This window comes from Poeciliopsis prolifica, unplaced genomic scaffold (assembly GCF_027474105.1).
Source record: "Poeciliopsis prolifica strain line A6 unplaced genomic scaffold, Auburn_PproV2 SCAFFOLD026, whole genome shotgun sequence".
Classification (NCBI taxonomy): domain Eukaryota; kingdom Metazoa; phylum Chordata; class Actinopteri; order Cyprinodontiformes; family Poeciliidae; genus Poeciliopsis; species Poeciliopsis prolifica.
In genome coordinates, this window is record NW_026562401.1 from 7,396,622 (window position 1) to 7,423,652 (window position 27,031).

General features: G+C 39.1%; 1 protein-coding gene across 1 annotated transcript in view; it reads left to right on the forward strand.

Moving 5' to 3' along the window:
• Positions 1 to 27,031, forward strand: part of erfl1 (Ets2 repressor factor like 1) — a 46,077-nt gene that overhangs the window by 6,993 nt on the left and 12,053 nt on the right. The window contains exon 2 of the mRNA XM_055047457.1: positions 26,850 to 26,923. Within this exon, the coding sequence (XP_054903432.1) occupies positions 26,863 to 26,923 (61 nt within the window). The 5' untranslated portion in view covers positions 26,850 to 26,862. The remainder of the gene's footprint in view (positions 1 to 26,849; positions 26,924 to 27,031) is intronic.

Consider the following 27,031-nt stretch of genomic DNA (forward strand, 5'->3'; position numbering starts at 1 on the left):
GTGAGTTTGTGTCACTAAAGCTCTTAAAAAGACATATTGGAGCTGATGCTGTCCACACAAAACGAGAAAATGCACAAGGATGGAGAAATGTTTAGTCTTCACCCAATCACTGTTCATCAGTCATCATGCTGGTTTTATGCTCGTTTCTTACTTTTTCTCTCCTTGTCTGATTTATCAGACTTGTGTATTGTTCGCAGAAGAATCCTGTTTGTTTCCTATACATAATTCACACAGTGTTTCCAGTATTTAAAGGGGAAAAATGATATATTGCACATTGCCAAATCATATCCAAGCTTTCATAGATGTTTCTAATTTAAAAAAAAAAAAAGTTCTGCGCATTTTATTGTCTCCTCTTACCACATATAGACTTCGCTGCAGTTGCAGGTAATTTATGTTGGAGTTTAACATTTAGATGAAACCAATCCATCTGTAGCATAGTAATGTAGAGGCGATCATGATATTGAAATCATATTAAAGGTTGTTGAAAGATGCACAAACATACAGGAACATGACTTTAATTACAATATGGTATTTGAAAAAATTCTATTCACATCAAATTCTTGATCTATTATTTTCTAATACGTAGCTTAAAATAATTTAATTTGGTTAAATATTATTTCCGATAATGAAATAAATCATTAGTAATCCCGTCACACTGGTGTGTCCCAGCAGATACCCTGCCTTGGGTAAATAACCTTGATATTCAGTGTACATATAATTTGATCAACAACTAAGCCAGGCTACTAGAAGATTAAAAAAAACATTCTGCACCCATCATGTGCCCTGTGTAGTGAACAGGGACATCACTGTTACTGGATTTACACAACTATTTAAACACTGTAGCATTGGCACAGTAATACATTACTGTAACAGTCTGTGCACATAAAGATTGACTCACATCATCATGCCAGATGCTTAAAAATGAAAAGAAAATTGATGGCATGACATACCGCTTGATCAATTCAGTTAATAATCGTCTGGGGCAAATAAATGTTGGTAGAATTAAAATAGGAAACCCTAAAGCAGTTAAGCGCAGTGACTTAAACACCCTTGATCCTAATACACAAGCATTATTCAGACCATGCATCATAGGAAAGCAACACTAATACTTCAAAGATGCAGCAGCAGTTAATGTTCCACTAAAACGATTACGTCTTCATGTTTAGACCTGCATAACACACATTTCTCAAAATTTCAACTTACATGGCCGGAAGAGAAACTGTGTGAAAACACAAATGAATTAAAACAAAAATCAAACGAAGGGTAAAATAAGGTCAATAATTAAAAAAAAAACAGTTCAGTGTTTCAACAGCCTGAGGCAGATTGCTGTGGTGGTTCTGTTGTTGATGTTGCTATGTTGTTGTTTGTTTGATGACAGCAGTTCAAAAGTTCATGGAGAGAGTGTGAGGAGTCTCAGATGGAGTTAAAGGCGATGGCTCTGATAGAGACCCTGGTTAGAAGTACAACGACTCCCAATGACCCTTTATGGTCCCTTGATTTTCCATCTGTCTGCCATATTGCAGATGAGATACTGCTCTGAGGAGAACATGTCAACATACTCTCTGCAAATAGTTAAAGAGGATGTTGGTAAGGAAATATTCTTGCCTTAATTGCTCTGAAATAAATGTGAATATTAAAGAATAATATTGTTCAGATTAAGACGTCTTAAGCATCCTGTCAATAATGTCAGGTGCCCTCATTACATTTCATTGTTCTAACAAGGGGATACCTTGCAAGGGACCTTACAAGAAAACACCTTACAAGGGTTGATGTAAATCCATACTGTAAAATGTACCTGATATTATGAAGCTTCTTATTTACTTGTTTAAGCACAAAGATTAACAATGCTGGGAAATAGCAGTTCATCTAACAAAAAAAAGGAAATTAGACACAGAACAAACCAGAGAAAAAGAATTACACCGTCTCAAATGAGCTTGATTATAGATGAGATGTTAACATTGTGAAAATTGCTTTTTAACTGCTCAAAATCAACAGTCTGTCCGGCAACAACGATGCGGAAAAGTGTTGTAGACCGTCTCAGTTTTGGTCACTTCTTCATTACTAATATTTATCATAGAGTCAGCAAAGTTTAACTCCTCAACTTTCCAAGGCTTGTAACATCGAAATATTAACAATGTTTAGAGGTGAGTGCGATTTTGAGAGTTATGGAGTTGAGGTCCACAGAAATCCTGTTGGATTGCCAACATTATAGATTTTCAAATAGTTTCTATTGCTCCAATATACAATTTCTCCAATTTAAAGCCTTTTAATATGGCACCACATTAAAATGGTACCTATTAATGGAGAGTAACATAGGACTATCTCTATCTGTTGTGCTCTGCTTGTTAGCTGACTGTAAGGAAACAACTATACTTTTATCTCACCTATATGCCTTAAAAATACAAAACATTTTACATATTTGCAAATATTTGGAAACAAAATGGAAAATTGCCACATATTGTTGTCAGACACTGGAACTTTTACTGCAGGCTCAGTAGGAACAGACAGACTGTCTTATGAACCAGTTAAATATATTCGACTTAGTTTTTGGTTAAAGAACAGGAAAGCAAAATAAGTCAAAGTGCAGAAAGCTTATAAAAACTTATGCTACTTCATCTGTTCTATTATTCATTCTGTTTGGAATGCATCAAACAGAATATTAAGCTCATTATACTCAATTATATAGTTTTTGTACCACTGCAACAATGATTTTAAATAAAAGCAATGAATTCATGGCATACACTTTCATTTAAACAGTGTGGTACTGTTAAACCAAAGTAATTTTTTCACAAAGTTATAATGTAATCCATATCGACCGACAGCAAAGGTCAACTTTAGCTGGACTGCTAATAGTAGTATAGCCTCAAGTTTGCATTAGAAATATTAGATTTTATGGGGGTAAAGCAGTGAATCTTTCCATTGTCAAGATATATATTTTTCAAGTTGCAGGAATCTGCCATTGCTGCCATTTTTTTAATGCCCAAAAGCAAAACAAAACAAGAACCTGAAATGGCAGGGAGAGGCCCAGGTTGCTCAGAGTCACAAAAGAGACAATTTCTGCAGAAATGTAAAGAACCATATAGGCTATTCAGCCCAACAAAAGAGACGTGAGCTACCATCTGTGGAAATCTTTGAGTTTCCTCAGGGGATTGTTCATATGAAATCACACAAATATGCTGGCAGCTACAAAATATCCACGCACTTCTGTCCTCCATCAGCAGTGGACAGCGTGTTTCTTCAGGAGGGCAGCGGGGGCCAGAGGGAGGTGACTGGGGGAGAGAGGTTGAATAAAATAAAATTGATCCAGGATTTTAGCATTTAGACACAGTTTACAAAGCGATATAGAGGGGGACTGTGCAGGGGGAGGATAGTTAACTTTACAATAGGTCAGCTCTGCTTCCAACTCTGTTACCAACCCCGATGTCCTTCTACCCGCGCCCCTCTGTGCATATACAGAAGAAAGTAAACAGAAAATAGAATCCTCTTATTCTGTGTCTTTGGCTGAACGTGTGATTTAGCTGTTTAGATGTGAGCTTGTTTGTTAACGCGCAGACCTGTACCAGCAGCTTCATCCCCATCTCTTCCCCACATTTCCTAATGCTGTTCCCATTGTCGCCCATCCACACTCCAGTGCACAAGCACACGCCAAGAAGACACACACGCACACACACAGCTCCACACAAACTCTGTCCCACTCAGTGAGGGGGAGAAAGGGGAAGAAAAAAGGAGAGAAAAAAAGAAATCGATCGCCGGGGATAGCGGTGCGCGTCGGAGGATCGTATCTTGTCAAAATAATATATTACCCTCATCCCCGCCTGATCGATGCGGTGGATTAGGGACGGAGGGCTCCCTTCTCTCCTCTCTCCCTCCACCCCTTTTCCTCCCCTTCCACCCTCTCTTCTTCCTTGGTGCTTGGTGCAGTTTAATATTTACCTCCGTGAAAGAGCGGCCACGACGGCTCTCAGCCCTAATTGATTCCGACACATGCGGCTCTGTGCTCGGGCTGCGGATGAGAGAGTGAGAGCCAGCAGGAATGCTGAGGGAGAGGGGAGAAAGGAGGAATGAAAAAGGGAAGGATGACAAGAAAAGATAAAGATTTAGGGATTAGGAACTTGGAGAGAATGCCTCCTTGTGCAGAAAGGTGCATAGCTTTTTCATTCGTATCTTGTCATGATACAACTTTTTACTTTATTTTATTGGGATTTAAAGTGACAAACTAACACAATGAGCTACATATTTTGAAGTCAAATTAATTTGACGTGTCGTTTTTCCTATAAAAATCTATAAGCTGATATTTTTGTTCTTTTTTTAATCTGATAAGATTGGTTTTATATTGAATTTCTGGTCCAATGTGCCACATTGCCACAGTGAAGCATGGCAGTGGCAGCAGCATGCTGTTTTCTTCAGCAGAGACAGGAAAGGTATTGAGAGCTAAAGGGAAGGTAGATGAAGCCTAATAAAGAGAATAAAGCATGCTGGACGCTGCTAAAAAAGTCCAGAAAAAAAGTACCTTAAAATCCTTAAAAAAAAAAACCTCTGGCTGTGGCTACTGTACAAAATATTGACTTTTGAAGACAAGGCATGAGTTCCTTACTCTTCAGGTTTTTTGTTACAAAAAATATTTCATTGGTGGAAGCACAGTTGCCTTGCAGCATGAAGGTCCTTACTTCAAATCCTGGCCTGGAGTCTTTCTGCATGGAGTTTACATGTTCCTCTGGTGTATTTGTGGTTTCTCCCCTGATACTCCGGCTTCCTCCCACAGTCCAAACAGTGGGGTGAGGTTAATTGGTCTTTCTGAATTGTCCTTAGGTGTCTATGTATGGTTGTTTTTGTCCTCTGATGTATCCCACCCCTAGACTATGACTGCAGGAGATTATCCTGAGACACTGCAAGAAAAAGTAGATGGATGGACATAAAATCAGACATTTTTGGTTTCAACATAGCGAAAAGTAAAAATGTTTAAGTAAAAATTTTTGCAAGAATTAAATATATGTAGAGACTGCAGCAAAAAAATAAAGGGAAATGAAGTGTCCCATCGCAATTCCACCAATTGTGATGGAATACTTTGACAAATGGATTTAGGAAGAAACCTCACAGCGAGGTCAGAGGATATCCAAACGGGAAAAATGTGAGCTGGAGATGACAGAGCCATGAGGTAAAGAAGGATGGTGATGTTCTGTGGTGCAAATAGAAGAAAAGGGATGAATGGAATAGATAGCCGAGAGGAAATGAATCAGGCAGAACGAGGGAAACTGAAAGAGCGAGTGGAAATGGGGACGGTATGCAGAGACGGCTCCAGGAGAGAGAAAACGGGAAGTGGACCGGGGCAGAAGGTAGCAAATGAGAGGGGATTAAGAGAGCGACATGAAGATGGATAGAAATGGGGGACTGAAACATGACGGGTGGAATGTAGAGCACCTATAAAAGCACGGGAATGTCTAGGGTAGAAACAGGGGGAGGGAGGATGATGGAAAAAAGAGCCCACTGCAAAGAAGTGACAGAATGATATCAGGTGGGATAGGCAGAAAACAGGAGTGATAGCGGAGTGAGAGGCGGAAAGGTAGAGAGGGACCATATTTTCCGTTGAAGGAACTGGGCTGTCACGCTGTTCCGCCAGCACAGAGCGGCTCTATAAAATACAGAGAGCAGGCAGGTCATGTCGGGTGACTTATGTGTATATCTAGGCTCTGTCAATATTTCTTTCTGTCGCGCTTCCTCTGTGCTCCCCGGGTCCTCAGCTCCAGCTGTGCTTCCACTCTCTCCTTGCCCCAGTTGTCGCTTCTTGTCCAGCAGGTCTCTGATCTTGTTCCTTGTGCCAACCAGAGGCATAAGCAGAAGGTGTACATTTTGATCATCAGCTCACAAGCCAAATACAAATGTGGCCCACTGGCTTGAGGACTTGGCAGCCTCTTATTCCCCAGTAGTTTGACATTATGAGAGAATATGGGGGGACACACATCTATTCGTTGATGCGTATGATTCAAAGATCCCTAAATTAGGAAAAACAGCGAGTGGTAGTTTAAATATTTTACCATTTTTCTTAGCGATGCATAAGATGATGAATGAATTAATGCGTGTTTGTTTGCATCTTTCCACACATGTGCTCCTTTTCTGCAGTGCAGAGGCGCCGGCTGGTAGGCTGATTTATTCATGCCTTCCCAAAGAGGATTCCACCTCCTCCTTCTCATTTGGCACACTTTGCATCCTGAACACAGGCCTGTGGAGGCCAGGGTCTGTGGGGGGCAGGCATCCTGCAGGTGTACTACTTTAATCTGCAACTCATAGACGCTCACAAATTAGCAGAAATGTCATGTTTATTTATTAGGAAATTGGGTCAGAACTTCTCTGAACAGTTCTGTGTTTTCAGTCTTGTGGAGTTGCTCCCTTCTTGACTTGTTCACATGTTGACACTGTACAACTCCAAACTGTAATGTACTTTATTAGGTCTGAAAATGTTAGGCTATTTGGCAGATATCCACCGTTTGGAAAGGACTTTGTGGCTATTTGTCATGGACTCTATACCTCTGGCCATTGTGAAGGAGTAGCATGAAGAAAGTCATTGTTAGTCACAGTGGAAAGAAAACCATGAGAAGTTCTATTTTCAGATGTAGGGACACAGAAATCATCTAGAAGAAGGTACTCTGGGAAAATTAAATCCAAAAATAAAACTTTTTAACCTGCTTTTAAGTAATTTTTGCAGTGGAAAACTAAAACTGCACATCACGTAGATTGGACTATGCACACTAGGAAACATGGTGGTGGTAGCATCATGCTGTGAGAATGCTATTCTTCAGCAGGGACAAGGAAACCATGGAGTTGAAGGAAAGATGAACAGAATTAACAAAAACCCAGAGCGACAATGGGATGGTGTGGATCAAAGTATATTAATGTGTTTGAATTGTCTAGTCAAAGTTCATGGATGAAACCAATTTAGGATCTGTGGCAAGACATCAACTAACTGGTGTCCTCCCTCCCAATCTGACTGAGCTTGAGTTATGCAAAGATGAGAAATTAGAAATTGTCTTTCACTGAAATCTTATTTTTTGTTATTTTAAAAATCCAGCAAAATTTATTGGAGTTTGAAAAAAAAAACGTATGCGAATGCTTTTGCACTTTAATTTCCAGCCTTGATTCTGGTTCGGCTGAAGCCCAACTGATCGAAAATATTGTTTTGAATTAGTTTTAGGAAAGGGGGAAAAATATTGTTTCACTTTGCAAATTTTTCTGTGAATCTATTTTGAGCTGCCAATAAGATTGTGTGACAACTGATTGCTAACACAGAACCAGGGAGACAAAAGAAAAAAAAAATCCAGGACACTGATACAGAACTTATTTACTTCACGGAACAAGCTGAAAATTCCCAATCCATCTCCGTGACTTCCTATTTCTCTGAGCCGTTGTTTCTTTTTCCTTCCCGCCCGCTTCCCTCTCTGCGTCTCTCTCACCTTCTCTCTGCCACTGTGCCTAGTTCTTTATTTACACATCTCCCCTGCTCTCTGCAGTGGCTCAGGGAGCGGTAACAGAAGTGTCACTTGTCATTATTGGTCTAATTCAGTAATCCGTCATCGTGCGCTCACTGTATGCAGCACATTATATGCCGGCACAGCAGGTGTACTACGCACCGAGGTGGAGATTCGATTTGACACGCGCGCACGCAGGCGAGCGGGCGGCCACTGAACGCGTGTGTACGTTTGTTAGTGTGACGACGGAGGAAACGCGGAAAGATGGAGAGGTTGAATCCAGGTGTTTCGGTGTGTCTGCTGTGGGTGAGTGGGTGTATGAGTTTTTGTTACAGTCACAGCTCAAGCCTGTCTCATCAGTGACACCGAGTGCTGTTTCACAATAAACCAAGCAGTAGGTATCAATCTAAAATCTTTATGTTAGGTGTTTGTGTGTTTATTATTAGCTTAAGACAAAATCACATAATATAGGTTTATTGTGGCAGCATATTATAATTTAATGTAGCACAATAACATATAACATAAAATTAGTTCTATGACATATATGGTGCCTTTATTGTAAACTTAGTTTTGCACTATAAATGATGTCATATTTGTTTAAAAATAGTAATTGATGTTTTTTAATGGATGAAGGCTCTTCGAGGTTTTTGTTGTAGCTACCTTAATACAAAATTAGCTTAACATCGGAGAATCAAATCAAAAATTTTGCGAATATTGAAGACACAAGATTAAATATCATTATAATATATTTTTATAGAATTTATATGTTTTCTATGAGACAGTTGAAGTTAGATGGTTTTGATATGAAATGGAAAAATGACGAAAGAGCTTGTTTGATATTTTTGTGCTGCTTAATTAAAATGTTTATTTTTTATGTATTTATTTACTTTATGGCAATAGTGCAATTTTAATTTACCTATCTCAAACAGCATTTTGTTTTGCATCTCCTTTTGTAAGATCCAAAACACAACAACTCCATCGTGCTTGGACTCACCTCTGCAGGTCAGTCCAGTTTCAGCGGGTTTCAGACAGTCTCCGGTGTAACGTCTCAGTGCATTCTGGGTAGTATTTTGTTGGAACCAGAATGAGAGTGAAGAGCTTTTAAGGTTTGTGATAGTGCAGCTTCCCGTTCTCTTTTTATCAGTGGCAATTTGTATGTGAGCGCACACCTCTGCACTCCCTACAGACATGGCGGATTTCATCAAGTTCTTAACCCCACAAGGCTACAAATCCGGTTACCACTGTAAGTGTTTTAAACTGTTTAAACTATCAGAGCGCTCCATGCTGAGTCCCGGGCCATGAGTGAGTCACACCTAGATCTCGCTGAACCATACAAGTCCTAACTGCATTTACTTTTCTCATTTTTTCCATTTTGTATTTGCTTCATGTAACACCTGCCATTTCCCAGCACCTTATGAAAACCAAGCCTTTATAAAATAACTCCAGGGGGATTCAGTACTATTGTGCTCGGTAAAGTTTTTATGGTTTTATTGATCCCTTTCTCAAAATTCCAATGTTTTATATAAAAAAAGGTTAGTAAAATACTAGATAATTGTATATAACTTGAATATTCTCTTTTTATGGGTGTTTTCATTTGCTTTAAAATTAGGTCTTGCATCGTTCTGGGACAGCCTGAATGTTTCTGATGTAGATATACTAATTGCTGGATAAAAACAATTGCACCTCAAGGGTAGAGATCTACATTTATTGTACTTTAAGGTTGTGAAAGATGTCCCTCTATCGCTGACATTGTACTCCTTTAACATTTTAAAACTCTTTCTGGGACAAGCTTCTTAAAAACTTGAATGAATAAGTTAATCTTTTTTGCTTCATTTAAATCCTAAAGTCATTTCTCATCAAACACAAAGACAAGAACCTGGTACATGCAGAGGATCTACATCTTTCATCTTATTTCTTAACATGTGAACAAATCTATAAATAGCGGCTTATAATGGCTCAAGTGTCAACTAAAGATCTTAACTGGGAGCAGAAAGGATTTTTATCCCACAAAACACAATTAGTTAAACATTGTTAATTTTGACCATCTTATAATTCATCATCCAAATTATAGAGTGCTGCACAAGTGGAAACAAATGGTCTCTAATCAGAGAAGCAGCCAAGAAGCCCATGGCAACTTCTGGAGGAGATGCAGAGATTTGCTGGTTGGGAGAAATATTATTGTGTAACACGGTGGTGGCAGCATCATGCTGTGGGCATGCTTTTTCTGTCTTTGGTGGGGGGCAGTGAGGGGAAAGCTCATTGAAGTTGATTGGAAGATGGATGGGAACTACAAATGCAGGAAAATCCCTCTAAGCAAATTTGCTTGAGGTCATAAAACGCGTAACACTGAGCAGAAGTTGTGGACGTTTGCAGAAAAAAAAAATGTGGAAAAAGTTCATGGCGTCTGGATACTTTGTAAAACCTTTTAATTTGACCAATTGGTTCGATTTCAGGAGCCGGTTTGCACAATGATGTATTGGGATCGTGTAAAAGAAAGTGGAGGTGGAGAAAGGGGGAGAAGGGGAGAGGGAGAGAGAAAAGTTAAGATGCCATAAAAGAAGTTCTTGCGGAAAGAAATAGTTTGAAAGATTAAACTGTGCGCTTGAGTGGATGTGAGAAAAAGCGCACAGGGAGCATTATATGGGGAGTTGTTGAGGATACAAAAAAAAACATAAAAAACGATGATAGGTGATGCCACCAGAAGCAGAGGGAGGGAGATGATGAATGTAGGGAGAGCAGGGATGAGAGACGGAGCAGCATGAAAAGAGCGGGTACGGTGCGCGGCCGCGCTCTGACGATGATGAAACGTTAATTAAAGTAAACGAGCTACCTGCGCCCCCCAGCCTCCCGGTAACCCCAACAGCCCCTGTCACAGTCTGTCAGGAGACAAAAAAAAAAAAAGAGTGAGAGGACAAAAAATAGGAGGATGGGAATTTAAGAAGATGTTGGATATTCCGCTTTAAAGTTGATTTGTGTCACATTTTCAGGAAGATGGGAACCTTTAAAGAAGCAAACATTGATGGATAAACAAATACTTTTTTTAATTCCTAGAATTCGTTTGAGTCTTTGCTTAAAACTGTTTGTTGCAAATAGTATTTATCATCCAAAAACAGTATGTTAGAGCGTTTTTTTTTTAAATTGCCATAATTTCCTCTTTTCACCTTTCACTCCGGCCCGCGTCCCTCCGTGTACATCAGCCTCATTTCCCGTTCAAGTACACGCAAGATTTACCAGCCAAGTTCACCTTTTGCTTCTCTTTTTGTATTTATTTATTTATTTTCCCCTCAGTGCTCATATCCATTCAGTTAATCTGGGCTCTAATTCTTTTATATATATATATTTATTTACTCGCTCGATCACTCTCTTCTGTTTTTTTTTTCCCTACTTTTTTTTTTTTTTTTTTCATCTCTCTCCAACGATTATCCTGGCGTCTAATTAGAAATCGATGCCGCTGGGCCGGCGGGTATTTGCAGTGTGTTTGTGGACGTTGAGAACAATTCCCCGGACAGAGAAGAAAGGGAAGAGAGAGGAGGAAGAGGAAACGCTGCACCGCCGCTCCGAATGCGCGCACAAAAACACACGAATGCACATATATTCTGACAACCGACCGTGCAACCGCTCGCAGCTATTCTTATGTCTAAAAAGCATTTTTTTAAAAAAAGAAGACAAAAAATACAAGGAAGAAAAAAATAAAAATAAAAATAAAATAATTTGTTTTGAACAAGTGACGCGAGGGAATTTTTCAAGATTGTTGCGGATTGTCTTTTAGCAAAACAAGCTGATCTTAAACCGAGCTAATTTATTATTATTATTATTATTATTATTATTATTATTATTATTATTATTATTATTATTATACGTAGATTTGCATGTGTCCTTTAAGGCCTATCTGAATTGGTTCATTTCTTTCTAAATAGTTACAAATACTTTACGCGAGCTCTCTTTTTTCTCATTCTCCCCCTTTTTGCAATACAACAATCGAAAGTTTTAACCCTGTGAGGAATGAGGTTGAATCCAGACCAAACTGTGTGACACGAAGCTCCTCTTGTTCCCCCGCATCGTTCTGCGCCACATCTGTCTGCTGCTCCGTCCTCATATATGAAGTCGACGCTTTAGCGCCATTACCGGAGCCGGTCGACCCTAACCGGATTATCAACTGCCAGATGAAGAAAAAAAACAAACCTAAAGTGTTCCAACCAAGTGAAAAAAACAGGATAGAGTGTAGAGAATGAGAGCCCCGCACTTTTATTAGTTCAGCTTTGCACCACAGTGTGTTTGTTTGTTTGTTTACCGTCTTGTGCGCGCGACGTTTTATTGGCTCGCTCCATAATCTGTTTTCCAGCGGGTTCTCTCTCTTTTTTTCTGTTCATCATGAACAAACGAGATGCATCACACACTGCTCAACCCACAGAGAGTTGAGCAGTGTGTGATGCGTCAGGGGCAGGGGCGCATCCAGAATGTTTTGTGGAGCGGTGGCCAAATTCGGGGCCAATAATAACCCCGGGGGAGGACAGCAAAGCCAAAGGCTATGGTAGGAATTCAACGTTACATCACAGTAAATATCACTCCTCCTGATGAGTTTTTAAACGTCCTTAGTTGTCTGTAATAAGCATGCTGGTATGAGATTCTACCATTATGATAGACTTGGATATAAACACCTGACTGTATTGAGGCAAGAAATTGAAAATATGTAAAATGATCAAATTCCTTTTGTTTAAAGAAGAAAAGCAACCATTATTTCTGGTGCTGCTATAACACTACATTAGTTAAAGTCAAATAATTTGTTTTAGGGTTTTCTTTTGATGCAGTGATTGAAGTAAAAATGCGCAGATAACCAGCTATTACATTGTGCAGCAGTTTTAAATGTACATTATAACTTTTCCCACCTCCTCACATAAACATATAGCTGAAATTAGCTGATTAATTAGTCATGCTATCTGCTGAGGTAGCCACCTTCCAGTCACATTGCCCTTGATGTTGGTGCCTAGAGTCTTCTTAGTGTAGTTGTCATCTTTAGACTTTGACTTATTTTAAGCCATCTGATTGGTTGTGCACAGCAACATGTGTCAGGGAAGGGTACTGTGGTACTCCTAAAAAAAAAAACTACAGTGCTTTCTGTGTTTGATATATAATCAGTAATGCTTTTAAGCTTCAGAGACAGAAATATAATGTCCTGGTTTAAACTACTAAGTGTTGACAGCATCAATAAATTTATGTTGTCAAGTACCTCTACCCCCAAAAATCTGTTGACTTCAAAGGGCTTTTTTATCCATTAAAACAAACAGTGTCTGTGATTTTAAAAAAGTGTAATTTTTTAGCTAAATGCCATGGATGGCGCATCATTTATTGTGGTAGACATCGATCCCTGATGTCTTACTTCTTATGCCACTGCAAGAAGTGCAAAGTCTTGAAAGCGGAGGCCACATCGTGGGACTCCAATAATCAAAACATGTGACATTTTAAGCCCCCCACAAAATGAAGTATCCATGATTTTAAATTCTTTGCATCTTAGCCCCCCAACCTGTTAGCCGCACATTGGTGACGCCACTGAGGAAGTGTCACATCGGTGGATTCTGTGTTGGGGGTGTCGCAGCACTCTGCATGATAAGGAAAACTGAATAAGTTGCTTTTTCTCCTTGTTGCTTCACATTTCGTCAACCTCTGTGATGCTTTGCTTGTTTCAAAACCATCAACCTCGACTCCCCTGCGTGTGTTTGTGTGTGTGTGCGTGTGTGTTTTAAACATGTCTGTGTCTTTCTCATATGTGCGCTATCACAGTCAGTCCAAATTTCAGACTCCATCTACACATTTTCTGTCAGCCTATCCTTCCATCTTGCACTCTCATTAAATGTAACCCCCCTCTCTCCAACACACACACACACACGCACACACACATACCCTATCTCCCTCTCTCTCTCTGAGTCTCTCCTTCTTCTTCCTCCGCGCCTCACGCTCCCCTTGCCCGTGGCTATATGATCGTGAAAAATGTGTTTACAAAACTCGCTCTCTTGCAGATCAAACCGTACGGACGAATCAAAGACTTTGGAGGGAGAGTCAGAGGAGAAGCGAGGGAAGAAACAGAGAAAGAGAGATAGAGAGAGGCAGAGAGAGAAGGGGATAGGAGCAGAGGGTGTGGAGGCCTTATAATTTTAAAATTCTCTGTGTGTTATTCCTTTTTTTCCTTTCTTCAAATGTCTTTTTGTGTGTGTGTGTGTGTGTGTGTGTGTGTGTGTGTGTGTGTGTGTGTGTGTGTGTGTGTGTGTGTGTGTGTGTGTGTGTGTGTGTGTGGGTGCGTGTGTATGTTTTTGCCTGCATCTCCTTGGGTAATACAATATCTTTAAGGCCCCCAAAACAACTGTGTCTCGCAGTTAAACATGAGATAATGTAATATTGATGTCTCCTTGTCTTTGCTATAACGCAATACTGGGCCCATTCTGGCTGGACACTCTAACATGGGCTGATGGTGTCTTTGCACTTAAAAGAATTACTCCGCTCCTGTAATAAATTTTATAGTGATGTTACACAAATATCAGGTCCCAGAAGGATTACAGAAGATGGTGAAACCAAAGCAGTCGAAATTACTCCAAAAGGAGCATCAAGAATTTACTAGAAATGATGCATTATGTTCAGAAAAGCTATATTAGTCTTCGGCTTGCTGTCTCATCATTTATTTGGCTGTGGATGATCTGCTTTTGGTTTAGAATTTAAAGTGATTTAGAGACATTCTTACAGTCAGAGTGCTCTTAGTGGTCATTAGTTGTTTTCACATACATTCAAGCTTCAATAAGTCACTGTTTTTGTGTTTCTTAAGATTGATACTTTACTAGTTTATAAACTAAGAAAACACCAGATATAGTAGAGCACAGAACAAACTTAAATGGCTCAAAGTGATGAAAATGTTCTGCATCGAACAAGTTGCTAACTTGGATTTACGTAACTGGAATGAATGCGAATTTGACTATTACTAGTGATGTACTGATGTATTATAATGTAACCGACTGAACTGAGTTGGGATAAATATGTGAGAGTTGAGTTTAGCCTGTTTGTTTTGTGGACCTTTTTTGTGAACTGAATGTAACTGAACTCAGTCTGATTGCACTGAGCTCAATTCAAATGAACTGATCAAAATTTTATTTAAATCTAAGTTGAACTTGAATTGAAGAACAATTCAAGTCTGAGGAAATTGCATCATTTCCTCAGACTATTCACCAGCTTGGTCACGCACACTTCTGTGCTTAACTAGCACTTTTACAAGTCAACTAGTGTGACTGTGTGGGTCACTCTGTCATTACAGAATACCTGAGGTCGTTCCAATAGCTGTTCATTGAAGAAAAGGTCAGGACTGCTGTCAGATGCTTCCATCCTCTACACTTGTGAATTAAGGAGGAAGATTCTTATAAACCCCTCTCTGTAGGAGTGAGCAGTGGATAGAGCTTAGTCCCTAAGAGTGGAGGGGATTGCCACTGGTTGCACAATCTCATTGTGATATCCTTCAGATCGCCTCTGATCATGACAAGTCCTATTTGCCAGTGAGGCAGATGCTTCCCCACATCGTCCCACTGTTTCCACGAAACCTTGTTTGGCATCGGCAGAGTAGACTGGACAAGGATTTCATGAGAACAGTCCAAATATTTAACACAGTAACCTACAAATCCATGTTCTTTACAAATGAGGAACCCTTTAAAGGGAATTAAACTTGCTTTTCAACAGTATGACATTGTTGAAATGCAACAATGTTATTGTTGCTTGCTTGCCCAACAAAGCATTGCTGTAACAAAGCAGAAAATCGACCAAACAGAATTTCTTTTGAAAGTTACTTGTTTTAAGTCTTTCTTTTAGTAAATGTCTTTCTATACTTGTGGATGTTATGGAGACTTTGATCAGACTCTCAGCATGTCTCCTCTTCAACAAAACCAAACCAAACTGCATGATGAGACTCAGGATGCACTCAAAACAGTATTTGACCTTCTTATTTCTTAAATACAAAATTGATTTGGTTGCTAAATATATTGCTGGAGTGATAGCTGAGTGGTACATATGCATGAAATTATCCATTGAGACTATCATAATGACAAACGTGTAGTTTTATTTAGTTCTGCTAAATTGCAAAATTGATAGAGCAGCTTCACAAAAACATTGATTACCTTCCTGTGACAAAAGTTTTATGGTTATCAGTCTAAAATAATCAGACGTTGAAAAGTGGAAGGCATGTAAATGACAGAGGCACAAAAAAGAAAGGGAAGGGGTGTGTGAAAAGTGTGCTGGTGGAGAGGGGTGGGGGTTAAGAGAGGAGAGGTTAGACTGGAGGGAGGGGGGCAGACAGACAGGCAGGGGGAGCGATTATAGCAGGGTTTATGTATGAGCTATTGATTGAGTCGGTGGTGACTTCTTGAGTGGTTAATTCGGGAAGTGAGCGCGATATAGAGAGTAGCTCACTGACCAAAGAGGGAAGGGAGGGAGGGTGAACGGGGGGGATAAAGAGAGCGAGATGGACAGGGTATGATGTGGAAAAGGAGAGAGACGGAGACTCAGATTTGCACATTTCCTCAGGTAAAAGTGTGGAAAACACTAATTGTTTTACAAGGAAAAATGGTAGCTCTTAATGACTCCAAGGACTCCATACACACTTATCCTGTTTGTTTAAGAATGATAATAAACATCCTCCTTTTCCTTCTCATCTTAGTCTCAGCACACAAAAGAAAAAAAACATCTCAATGCACACTAACTGCTCAAAACTTTAACTTTATAACATGTTTTTATTCTTTTATATAGTGTGCACTTCATTAAGGTACAAGTACACTGGAGATGGCCACAGGTTCTTAGCCATAACATGATTATCTAAGATGAACCATATTACTTATTCACTTTAAATTTCCGAGCCTGGCTCTTTTACAGCAGGAATTTGGCCTGCTGAGCTCTTGACACTTTTTAAAAGAACCAAGCTACAATATTCACAAAGAGGCATTTGACCTTGTCAGATGAGTAAGATATTAGTGAAAAGTTCAATATTTCTGGATATTGTTTGTCATAAGCACATGAGTTTTGATCCCCTCCCAAGTTTGTAGATGTAGACGGAAGAATTTTGGGACATTAGTTTCCCTCATTGGGGTGCGCCAGGCTAAAGAACTTAGCTGGTGGGTAATAAAATATGATTCTGAGAAAGATAAAATTGCAAAATTAAAAGAAATTACGTTTTACCAATAAAGAACACTTTGCCAAAATGAATCGAGATGGCAGCAGAGTCCCTTTGCTGAAAAACCCATATGCACTGTCCCATGTGAAGTTTGCAATTGGACATGTGAATGATACAAAGAAGGCTTGTGAGGAAGTGATGTGGACAAATAAAACCAGCATTGAGTTCTGCTGGATCAACTAGAGGCAGAGAAATGATAAATATGAACCATCCACATAGAACTTCCGAAGATGGGTCATAGATTTCACCTTGAAGCCAGTCCCAGAAAAAATGACTGGAGGGAGTGGAAACTTTGAGCCACCAAGTGACAGACAGCCTTGAAACCTTTGGAGAATAAAGACAAGTGAACCAAAATCCCTTCTCAGATATTTGCAAACCTGACCTCTGTGCTAGATTTTGGTTGAGGATGAAACACTTATTTAATTCAATCAAATTATTTCAGGAAAACTTACAAATTAATCTGGGGTTTCAAATAGGGTTTTCCTCCACTGTACATGCACAAAAGTAAAAATTTTATACGATCTTGTTAAACTGCTATCATTCCCACAAATTTCACAAAAAGGGTAAATTCTATATGACCATATAGTAGTTTTTCATATAAAACTACATGTTAAAACTGAGTTCTCAATATCTCCACCTCTCTTTACTGAGAATTTGAACTTGTTCATGACTCATATTCCCTGCGCTGAAAAGATGTTTGCATTTTTTTCTTGTGTGTCCCAACAGCTAAAGCTGCAGCAAAACAGACCAATGGCCATTTTTATTCTAAATGTTTTTGTTTAAGCTATATTCACTTTTGATCCACAAAAAACACGTTCATTTTATACATTTTTTTATATGAATACTTTTTCATCCTCTGAACTTTGAGGGTTTTTTTTTTTTTTTTTTTTAGACCTAACAACTTTAAACATTGTAACCAAGTCCAGGACTAAACCACCCCACCTTTTCTTCTCAATAGGCGTGAATTTAAGCCCACAGGACACTCATCTGCTCCCTGGAAACAACAGATGGTTCCCTCTTTCTCTCCGCATCACCTTGTCTGAGGAAGTCAAAATAATCAAGAACAGCAGCAACCCGACAAGGACACACAGTGACGTGTGCGCGCGCGCGTGCGGGAGTATCACCCTTGTACTTGAACGTGGCGTTTTACCATGGACCTCTCATGTAGCTTGTTTGCTCATAGGATCTCCTGCAGTCAGGTTCCTAAAAGCTGCGGTGGGCTGCGTGGCGTTTACGCACACATTACTGAGAGTGCGTGCGCGTGTGCGCGTGAATGTGTGTGAAGGTCAGCTCGCCGGCACAGTTTCTTTTCCTATTTCTCTTCCCTCTCGCGCAGGTTTTGATCTCTCAGCCGCGAGATCAAAGGCGCTCTCTGGCTATTAGTCAGCGCGAGCCATTGATCCCTCATCGATCCACGCGAGACACAGCCGCCCCATGAACACCGCGCGAAGCTCCCCAAAGCTCCTCTCGTGCGTCAGGAGAGAGAGAGAGAGAGAGAGAGAGAGAGAGAGAGAGAGAGAGAGAGAGACAGAGAGAGAGAGAGAGCGAAGGAAGGAGGTGCAGTGTGTGTGAGTGTGTGTGTGTGTGTGTATTTTTCTACTGGCTCGGGCAGATCCAAACTCGGGCTTTTTCTTTGCCGCGGGACATGAAACAATGAGGCTCGAGCCGGTTTTAATAAAGCGCGCTTTCCCTCCTTTCAACTCTGGCGCGAGGCGGACGAGCCGGCAGCGGAGAGCGATCGATAATTAATGACGATGAATAATTTAACCCTATCGATTGATACTTTTTTTCTTCATCCTTTCCCCTCCTTATTTTCTTAAGGCCGGCGTTCTATATCATACCAATGTACCGTTTCGCGCACTGCAACATCCTCATCCCCACTCACCTGCTCTTCAACTTCTTGTAGGAGTTCTTCACCTTTCATGAACATCTGAGAAAACAAGTTCCTTTATTTATCACAGGCTATGGCTCATATTTATGAGCCCAGTTGGAGTCTAAATTTCACCTGACTTCACTACATGAATAGAAATGGCTTTTGAAAGACTATATATATATATATATATATATATATATATATATATATATATATATATATTTATATATATATATATATATCTGTCTCTCTCTCTCTCGTCTGTCTCTCTCTCTCTCTCTCTCTCTCTCTCTCTCTCTCTCTCTCTCTCTCTCTATATATATATATATATATATATATATATATATATATATATATATATATATATATATATATATATATATATATATATATAGTATTTTATGCAATCTTCAAAGTGATTTTCTTACCCCGTAATATTAACCTGAATTGTTTTTTGAACAATTAAAAATGCAAGAAGTCACATTGTTATTAAATGACCTCCTTTGCTTTTATGAATCCAACTTTACACCCTTTACTTACCTGTGCATGCTTTATGTTGCATTTAAGGCGCATAGTCACCAGCTCTGTAAGGCACTGTTGCAATTCATTGCTTTTCAATGTAAATCGTGTTATAAATTGTACCCATTCCTAATTAATAGTTTTCATAAGGTCATATTTGTTTTTGTTGTTGTTGTTTTCATTTTTTTTTATTTGACTTTAAATTGGAGTTGGTTCATTAATTTTGCTTTAATTTGGTCATATTATGTACAGCTTTCCACACAAAATTTTCATCTCTATGCACCTGCTCTTTTTCTTGTCAGGAATATTAATAATTGGAGTTCAGATAGATAGATGTCATTATTTCATTTATAAAACTTGTATGCTGTTGTACTATCATCTTTTTAAGTTAATCTTCATATGCAAACCACTGTCATTGTAGCAAAGTTTTGTTAATATTTTGGTCAGGAAGTTTCCTTTGACATTGTAGGGTCAAATATCTCCCTCTGACCCCTGGGTTTAGGCAAAGACTTCCTTTAATGATTGTAAATTACATTTGAAGATATATAAAATATTTATATCTCTTTAATTTAATTTAATTTTTAGACCATTATTGTTTTCAAAAAACTTAAAGGTTCAAGGAGTTTTTACAAAGGAATACTTTTTCTCTTTGTAACTAAATTTCAAATCCTGCTGTCCTTATGTGTTTGTAATCAAATCAATACAAGGAAATTAATGCTCACTTGTGACAATTGTAGGTTAAAGCCCGTTTTGACAACCAAACTGCATATTTTATTTCTTTTGATGTGTCTACTACAAGAAGACAAAATATAATCTAGTTTTATAAGGAGAATTATTTGCTGAAAATATGGTTAGACATTGACTTACAATATGATTTATAAAAATTTCTACAATCATGTTAAGATTTGCTTAACATGTTTTGCTTGTTTAAGAAACATAAGGAAACTGTCAATAAGTGGCGAGATGTCTCATTATTCCTTAGTAGGACCATCTCCTGATAAAAATCATTTTTGTATTAGCCCTTTTAGCTTTTATTATCATTAAAGTACCATTTATGTTTCTCAAAGGCAATCATCTGCAGACTTTGTCTATAGAAATTAGTACAAATAATGTTTCGCTACAACGAGCCCCCTAAAGACACAATGTAAAATTGATTCCTTTCGAGGTTGTTTGCTCAATGTGGACACAACATTTGTGCAGTCTTTGTGTTTTGGTGTCGATCAGGTGCTTCCATGATTCATAGATCACTGATAAGTGGTTAAGCAAACAAAAATACAAATCCTTTGAAAATGATGAGGTACTGAATTGAAAATGAAGGGAAAATCAGCCATTGTCCAAAGGAAAGAACCCCCAAAATCCTTGTGGACCATTAAAAAGATCACATTGAAAGATTATCAGAAAATCTATATTGCTTCGGAAGAAAAGTTTTTGGAGAAGGACTGCTACTGTATATGCAAAACGTTTAGCTTCCCAAAGCTGGATAAAAATCCTGTTTGTATTTCTCACCATTCTGAGTAGTGAAGAAACAAATAGAAGAGCGGAGCGGCCATAACAGTGACCTGACAATCATCGGCAATCCTTATAACCACCGTGGCTCTGTATCTTTCAAACTGAATTTCACTGGCTGGTGTTCTGACTGGGCCGTGCTGTCAGATGATAGCCCGTCTCAGTGTGAAGGACTCAGTATTAGCTCTGCCCCTGCAGTGTGGAGTAATGTGCGCTCTGTGGGAGAGCGGGCAGAGAGCCTCGGTGCTCCTGTAACTATACATCTTGGTTAAATATACTGACAGAGCTGCAGTGCTGCCTGTTCCCATTACAGCAACTGCACTGATTCCTCTCCCTTTCATATGACAGTGCGATGGGTGTATGGATTCATGATACAAATGAGTGATCATGTGCAAGTTTTGGTGCTTTGGAAGTTGATAGATGAGCACGTTTACTCATACAGAATGGCTTTAAATTGTTTTACTGATTAAACTCTTTTCTGCTTAGAAGATAGAAAAATGAAAGGCATTAACTTATCCACTGAAACACTATAAGCTGTCTGTTTTTGGTGATTTAGGATTGAATCAAAGGAGTCTTTTTTTAGTATTTTGAAATATTTGAGGCTCTTAAAGTGGTTTCAGTTTAATTGAGGATAGAGTAAGTTTTAACTGTTGATATTCTTGCTTTCAAGAAGTCTGTGGACTTACATCTATATCGACTAATGAAGGTATTGTTCTTGCTAAAAAATGAAACGGTTTCTCTTTGATCCTTATGATTTAGGTGGAATTTTAAAAGCAACCTTTTGTCAATTCAAGTATGAAAGCCTTAATGGTACAATATACATAAATTATTCAATATTTATATGATGCACACATCTTCAGTATTGCTGCACGTTTTTAGAAAAAATGTGGACAAATGAGAAGGACCATAAGCTACTATACCTGCAGCATTGACTTTTTTTTCTTTTGCGTTTGGATAGACGGTTTCTATTTCTTTTCCCTGAACAACCCCCTTCCTCCTCCTCCTCCTCCTCCTCCTTTTTCAGTCTTCTATCTCTCCCCTCCTCGTATCTCCTCTCTCCTTCTCTCCATCTCCTGTAACAAACCCATAGCAGAGTCCCTCTGTTCTTCCACCCCGAGGCTGACCAGTGTGTCAGAGCTAACCAGGGAGAGGAACAGAGAGAGGGGAGAAAAGCGGGAGAGAGGAATTGAGAGGGAGAGGGTTCAGTCGGGCCTTTTTCAGGGGCAACTGAAGAAAAAAAAAGAGGAAGATGAGACAGATGTACAGAGTCCGTTTCATCTCTTGGAAAAAGAAAGCAAGAGAGGCCAGACTCTTCATGCTTCTCACAGTTTTCTATCTTTTTATATCGCGACCCATCACTCTTTCCTTCTTTAGACAGCACTGGAGACATAATGTTGCCTGAATGTCAAACTGCCCCCCCTTTTCTATGCTCTACCTCAGTCACTCTGCAGAATTTCTAAACAGAGTTACAGTATGTTTTCCCTTCATACGCTCGTCAGTGGCCTACTAACCTCAGCTGCACAAAGTAGAGCAGCTCTTATGATGGACCCAAACGTGCACACACCCCAAAAACCATTTTAGGATGTTTTAGATATCAGAATTTGCATTGTGGGTTTTAACAACAATTCAAATGCAAGTTTCAGTTTAAGTCATACACTTTCAAGATAAATTAGAATGTTGGTTTAAATAGACCAAAGAGTGTGGTCGGGTTTAAAAAAAATGTTTAAGCAACCTTAGACCTGAGTTGCACAAGGTTTTGAGACAATTGGTCATCGTTTTGGTCATGTTTTAGTTTTCTTTTTGTTTTTGCACCAAAAGTGTATTTTTACCTCCCTTTTGGATCTTTGTTTTACAGTTCGGTTACTTTGGCAAATTTGGCAAAAAGAAAAGTTCAACTATGACTCAAAGAAAATTGTTTTGCTTTGGCTTGACTTCTTTGAAAACTTTATTGTTTATTTTAAAGGTATATGGTGTCAAGATGAATGAACTTCTACACATTTGAGGCTCTAATAATCAAGACGTTATTGAAACGTTTTATAAAAACACATTTTGCAAAACAAAAATACTGACACAGACAATTATCCCAATTATCCATTTCTTCTTTTTCTGAATCATTATTGGTTTTTATAATGTGTAAATAATACCTGGATTTAGTGTGCCTTTAGATATTTTTGTTACCCAAGAGAGCTTATTCTTATGAATAAAATATATAAAAAAATATATTTAAACATTCAACCAAAACTAAGAGGTTAAGTTTTCTATATTTATAATCAACATAGCTAATTTACTTTATTGCCTAAACCAGATTTTGTCTGTCATGCTTTTAAGTGAGTGAATTCACTTATGCAATGTGAACACTATCCCATCTGATCTGCCACTTGAAGGGAACCAGACCCACCAGAGAAGGATAGTACACACATAAAGTTCACTCAAACCACTTAATATGATGTGGCTGCACTTTCTGCATCAAAATCCAATAAAAGATGTCTAATATAATTGCAATGAACTTTAAATTCGAACTTTAGAATGAGTCCAAAAAAGTTAAAGTTACTCTGTATTTAAAATTATGAACTTGTTTTCCGAATTAATCTTCATCTTGTTGTGTCTTTAAAACTGGCCCAAAATGACAAAATAGCCTTTGAGCCCTCAACCTTAATCTTCTAATTTCTGTGTGCCTTTGAATGGTTGTTTTGCCAGGTCACAAGCACACAGTGTTTTGCTGCAAGCCGTGTGAATGTGTGTGACTCATCAGCCCACTGGAGGGTCCTGAGCAGTAATGATCTGTTTGTTAATGCCGGCGCAGGCGGCTCCTTCACAACACGTGGAACACCATGAGTGGATAAAATTGGTTTGATTTGTTTATTTTTTGTGTACAAGATGTGACTACGTACAGTAACTCTGTGTCTCTATTGTGCAGATTGTCACTCTGCTAAGAGTGTGATCTGTCATCCAGGCCGGGCTTATTGATGACCTTTTGTGTGAAAGAGGTCTTTTGTTTCGGCCTGTTGTTTCCACAGCCGCTCTGCTCAAAACAAAGTGCTTTGTGAGTCTTTTTGTATGTCTTTCCTCGCAATCAGCACAGTAAACAAAGTGCATTCTCACGTTCTGCTCACTGAGATGTGTGTTAGTGTGTCAGTATTGATTCAGTCAATATCTATGGGCTCCATGTCTTATTTTTGTGCACTGCCTCTCACTGTTTGCGTGTGACGGCTACCTGGATACTCGCACATTTTTGCAGAATCTGTTTGAGTCTGTGCAATCCATTACAATGGGCCTACATCTGACAGTCTGTGTATGCATGTGCAACTGTGTCTGTGTGTGTGTGTACGAGGAACTGTATTCCCTTGGCTGCTAGTTATAATGTTTCTGGGGGTGATGGGGGGAACTTGAAAGCCCTGTGCTGCCCAAATCAAAACTAACAAGGAAATGATGGGGGCTCCTTTATCTCCTCTCTGGCCTGGGGGGCCGATAGGGGCAAGAACAGGAGACTAGGCAGGGAGAAAACAAGGAGAGAGGGAGGTAGAGATGGAGAGAAGAAGGAGGAGGAGAAGGAGGAGGTAGGGGCAGCCTGGCTTCCTCTTTGATTTGTAAAAAATGCATTACCTCCGAAATCAAACGGAAAATTACTGCGGCGAAGCAAAACACACAGAGTAGGACTGAAAAGGAGGTGGGTGAGGCAGGAGGGAAGGCAGGGAGTGAGGTAAGGCAAGACAGTGGATAGGTGTGTGAATAGAAAGGAGGAGGGGAACAGGAAAGGAGGAGTCACCTGTATAGATATGCTGCCGGATTGGGGATGGGGAGGCAGAGGGTGGATGGGTATGGATGTGAGGTGGTGCGTAGGTGGTTTGAGAGGTAGATGGAGAGCCTCCCAACTGTTAGGAGCACATGCATATGGTCCTCTGAGGAGACGGGTCCATACATGCTGCAGACCATGTGAATATGGCAAATGAAAGAGATGATGCAGTATTGATGACCTGCAGCCCACAGGGAAGAGGAAACTTATAGATCACTACCTCCGACACAAAGAACCTTCCATCTTTCTAATGATCGCACTTTGAAGCAAGGAGTCCTTCAGAGACAGTTTATTAGAAACTAGTACTCATGTTGTTGGTTGAAAATAAAACTTTGGATATTGCATGACATCATATGCAAATCGAGCAACGTGACAAGTAGTTTTCTGTGAAGACATACAGTAACTGGCATTAGAACACTAAAATCGAGAGCAACACTGTGTGCAGACAAAAAAAAAAAAAAAAAGAATGACGAGAAAGTCAAAAAAAGAATGAGCGAAAAAGGTTGCGGACAAAGAAACCAGCTTGAACACAAGGAGAATGAAGAGCAGGGGGCACGATTCAAGGGCTACAGAAACGGGGCGAGAGCGACGCCGGGGCTGATAGAGAGAGAGTGAGAAGTGCCTGGAGTTAGCAATAATAATTTATACAAACACACCTTAATAATTCACGTTCCATTTCAATGCTGGAGGGAAAATCCAAAATTCACAGAGCATAATTAAATAGAGGCAGAGAGAGAGAAGAGACGAGACGAAACGGAGAGAGGCTAGCGTTAAAGACACCAGCAGGTTCGCCTCTTCCATCTGAGCTTTTGTAAAACAACCCCCATGAAACAGCAACATCCAAACCTGATCCAGCGCTCAACAAAACCTCCTTCACGTCTCCTGCCTGCAGACATCTAAATGAGTTTATTTGGCAGGTGTTATCATTATGCTCTCTAATTTAATAAAATGTTGCAGGTAAGATTGTATTAACGCCGTAATTCTGAGTGACATTCAAAAGTCTTCTTAATTTTTAAATATTGAGACCTACTGATGTTCATCTGCAAGATCAAATCAAACAAAATGACTGATGAGAAATTTCAAACATGTCAATTACAAAAAACTTTCATGACAGTTTGCTCTTGCTTATTAATTTGTTGTGTTTTTTTATGGTTATTAAAAAATAACTATAAAAAAGGCCACTTGCCCAGGTCCTTCTTTAAAATGAGATTCAGATCTCAACGGGGTTTACCTGGTTTAATAAAAGAAATACAAAAAAATTTAAAAAAGGTTCAAGACAAACATGTGGTTCACGGTTGTTTAATTTTGAATACATTCTGAAAACTGATAATTTTCTTTTAATGTCAGTAAGTACAAAAAACAACCATAAATGAAGTACAATAGGCCTTAAAAAGGAAACGTTTCCTTTAACATCTTCTGTTCACAGACGCTTTCTGTCCTACAACACTGTTGCTGCAATTTGTGACAATCTTAGATCTTTTTTCTGTATTTTTCTTTTTTCACAACTTTTAACGAGTTGTCTGAAAATGCATCTTCTGGCCCCTCCCTTGTAACTGTTTCATACAAAGAAGGCATTGGTACTCGACACAGCAGTTTGGGGTTCAATTCTCGCCCTTAGCTCTTTGCCTAATCTACTGCAAATAAAGGTCACTGGTCCCAGTAAAACCTTTGAAAATAAAAATTGTATTAACATTTTCTTTTAGTCTCATCATGCATCACTTTGTGTTGGTCTATCAGAAAGAAAAAAAAAACATTATATACACTGAAGTTTGGAGTTATTACAAAATGGAAAACTAGTTCAAGGAGTCTGAATCCTTTTGGACGTTTATTGTTGTGTTTTGCCCAGATTATCATTTTAAAGAGACTTTCTCAGAGCAGTTCTAATTTTTAGTTAATATTTTAGCTTGAAATTTATATTTCAGCTGAAAGTTGGGTGAAAGTTTTGAATTCTTTATATGATGGGCATATTAACTCTTAAACTTGTCCACACCTCCATTCTGCCTACATATCATAACAGCTAATCTGCCCTTTATATTTTGTAATTTTGTTTTGCACTTTCTGCTTTTAAAAATCCACAGAGAACAAGCCAAACTCTAACATATATGTTTAAAATACTATTTCTTTTTTAAATGTGATGTGCTTCAGCGGCTTTTTTGGTGGTTTTTAATAAATCTGTGTAATTTTTGCGGTTGAAAATGCACTATAGGGATGTCCACCACATTGCATCAGACACGGCCTCAGGTGGCTGTACAAGATCACATCCATCAAACACCTTATCTCAACCGAAGACATATGAAACATAACCTTGCTGTATTTCACATCGATTTGAGGTGCCGTTTTGAACTCACGGCGCTTCTCTAGACCCTTACGCAATATCTTGATTTTTACCAAAGTTGCTGCTCGGCTGGCGTAAACTTTACTAATAGTGAATATTCTCTTGTGTTTGACCGCTTCTATTTGCAGAAGATATAAGAAAATGCATGGTTATTGTTCGTATTGTTTCAGGTGTTGTGGAGGCATGGACTGCAACTGCGTCAGCGATCTGCTGCTCCCCCCGGTGCCCGCCCTTTGGACGCCAGGTGAGTCCGATCCCTGTCAGTCGACTTATCTCCACACACTTGATGACAAAAAGTTTTTCCTTTAAAAATTAATTTTACACAACATATTCAGGGGAAACCATCCATGTA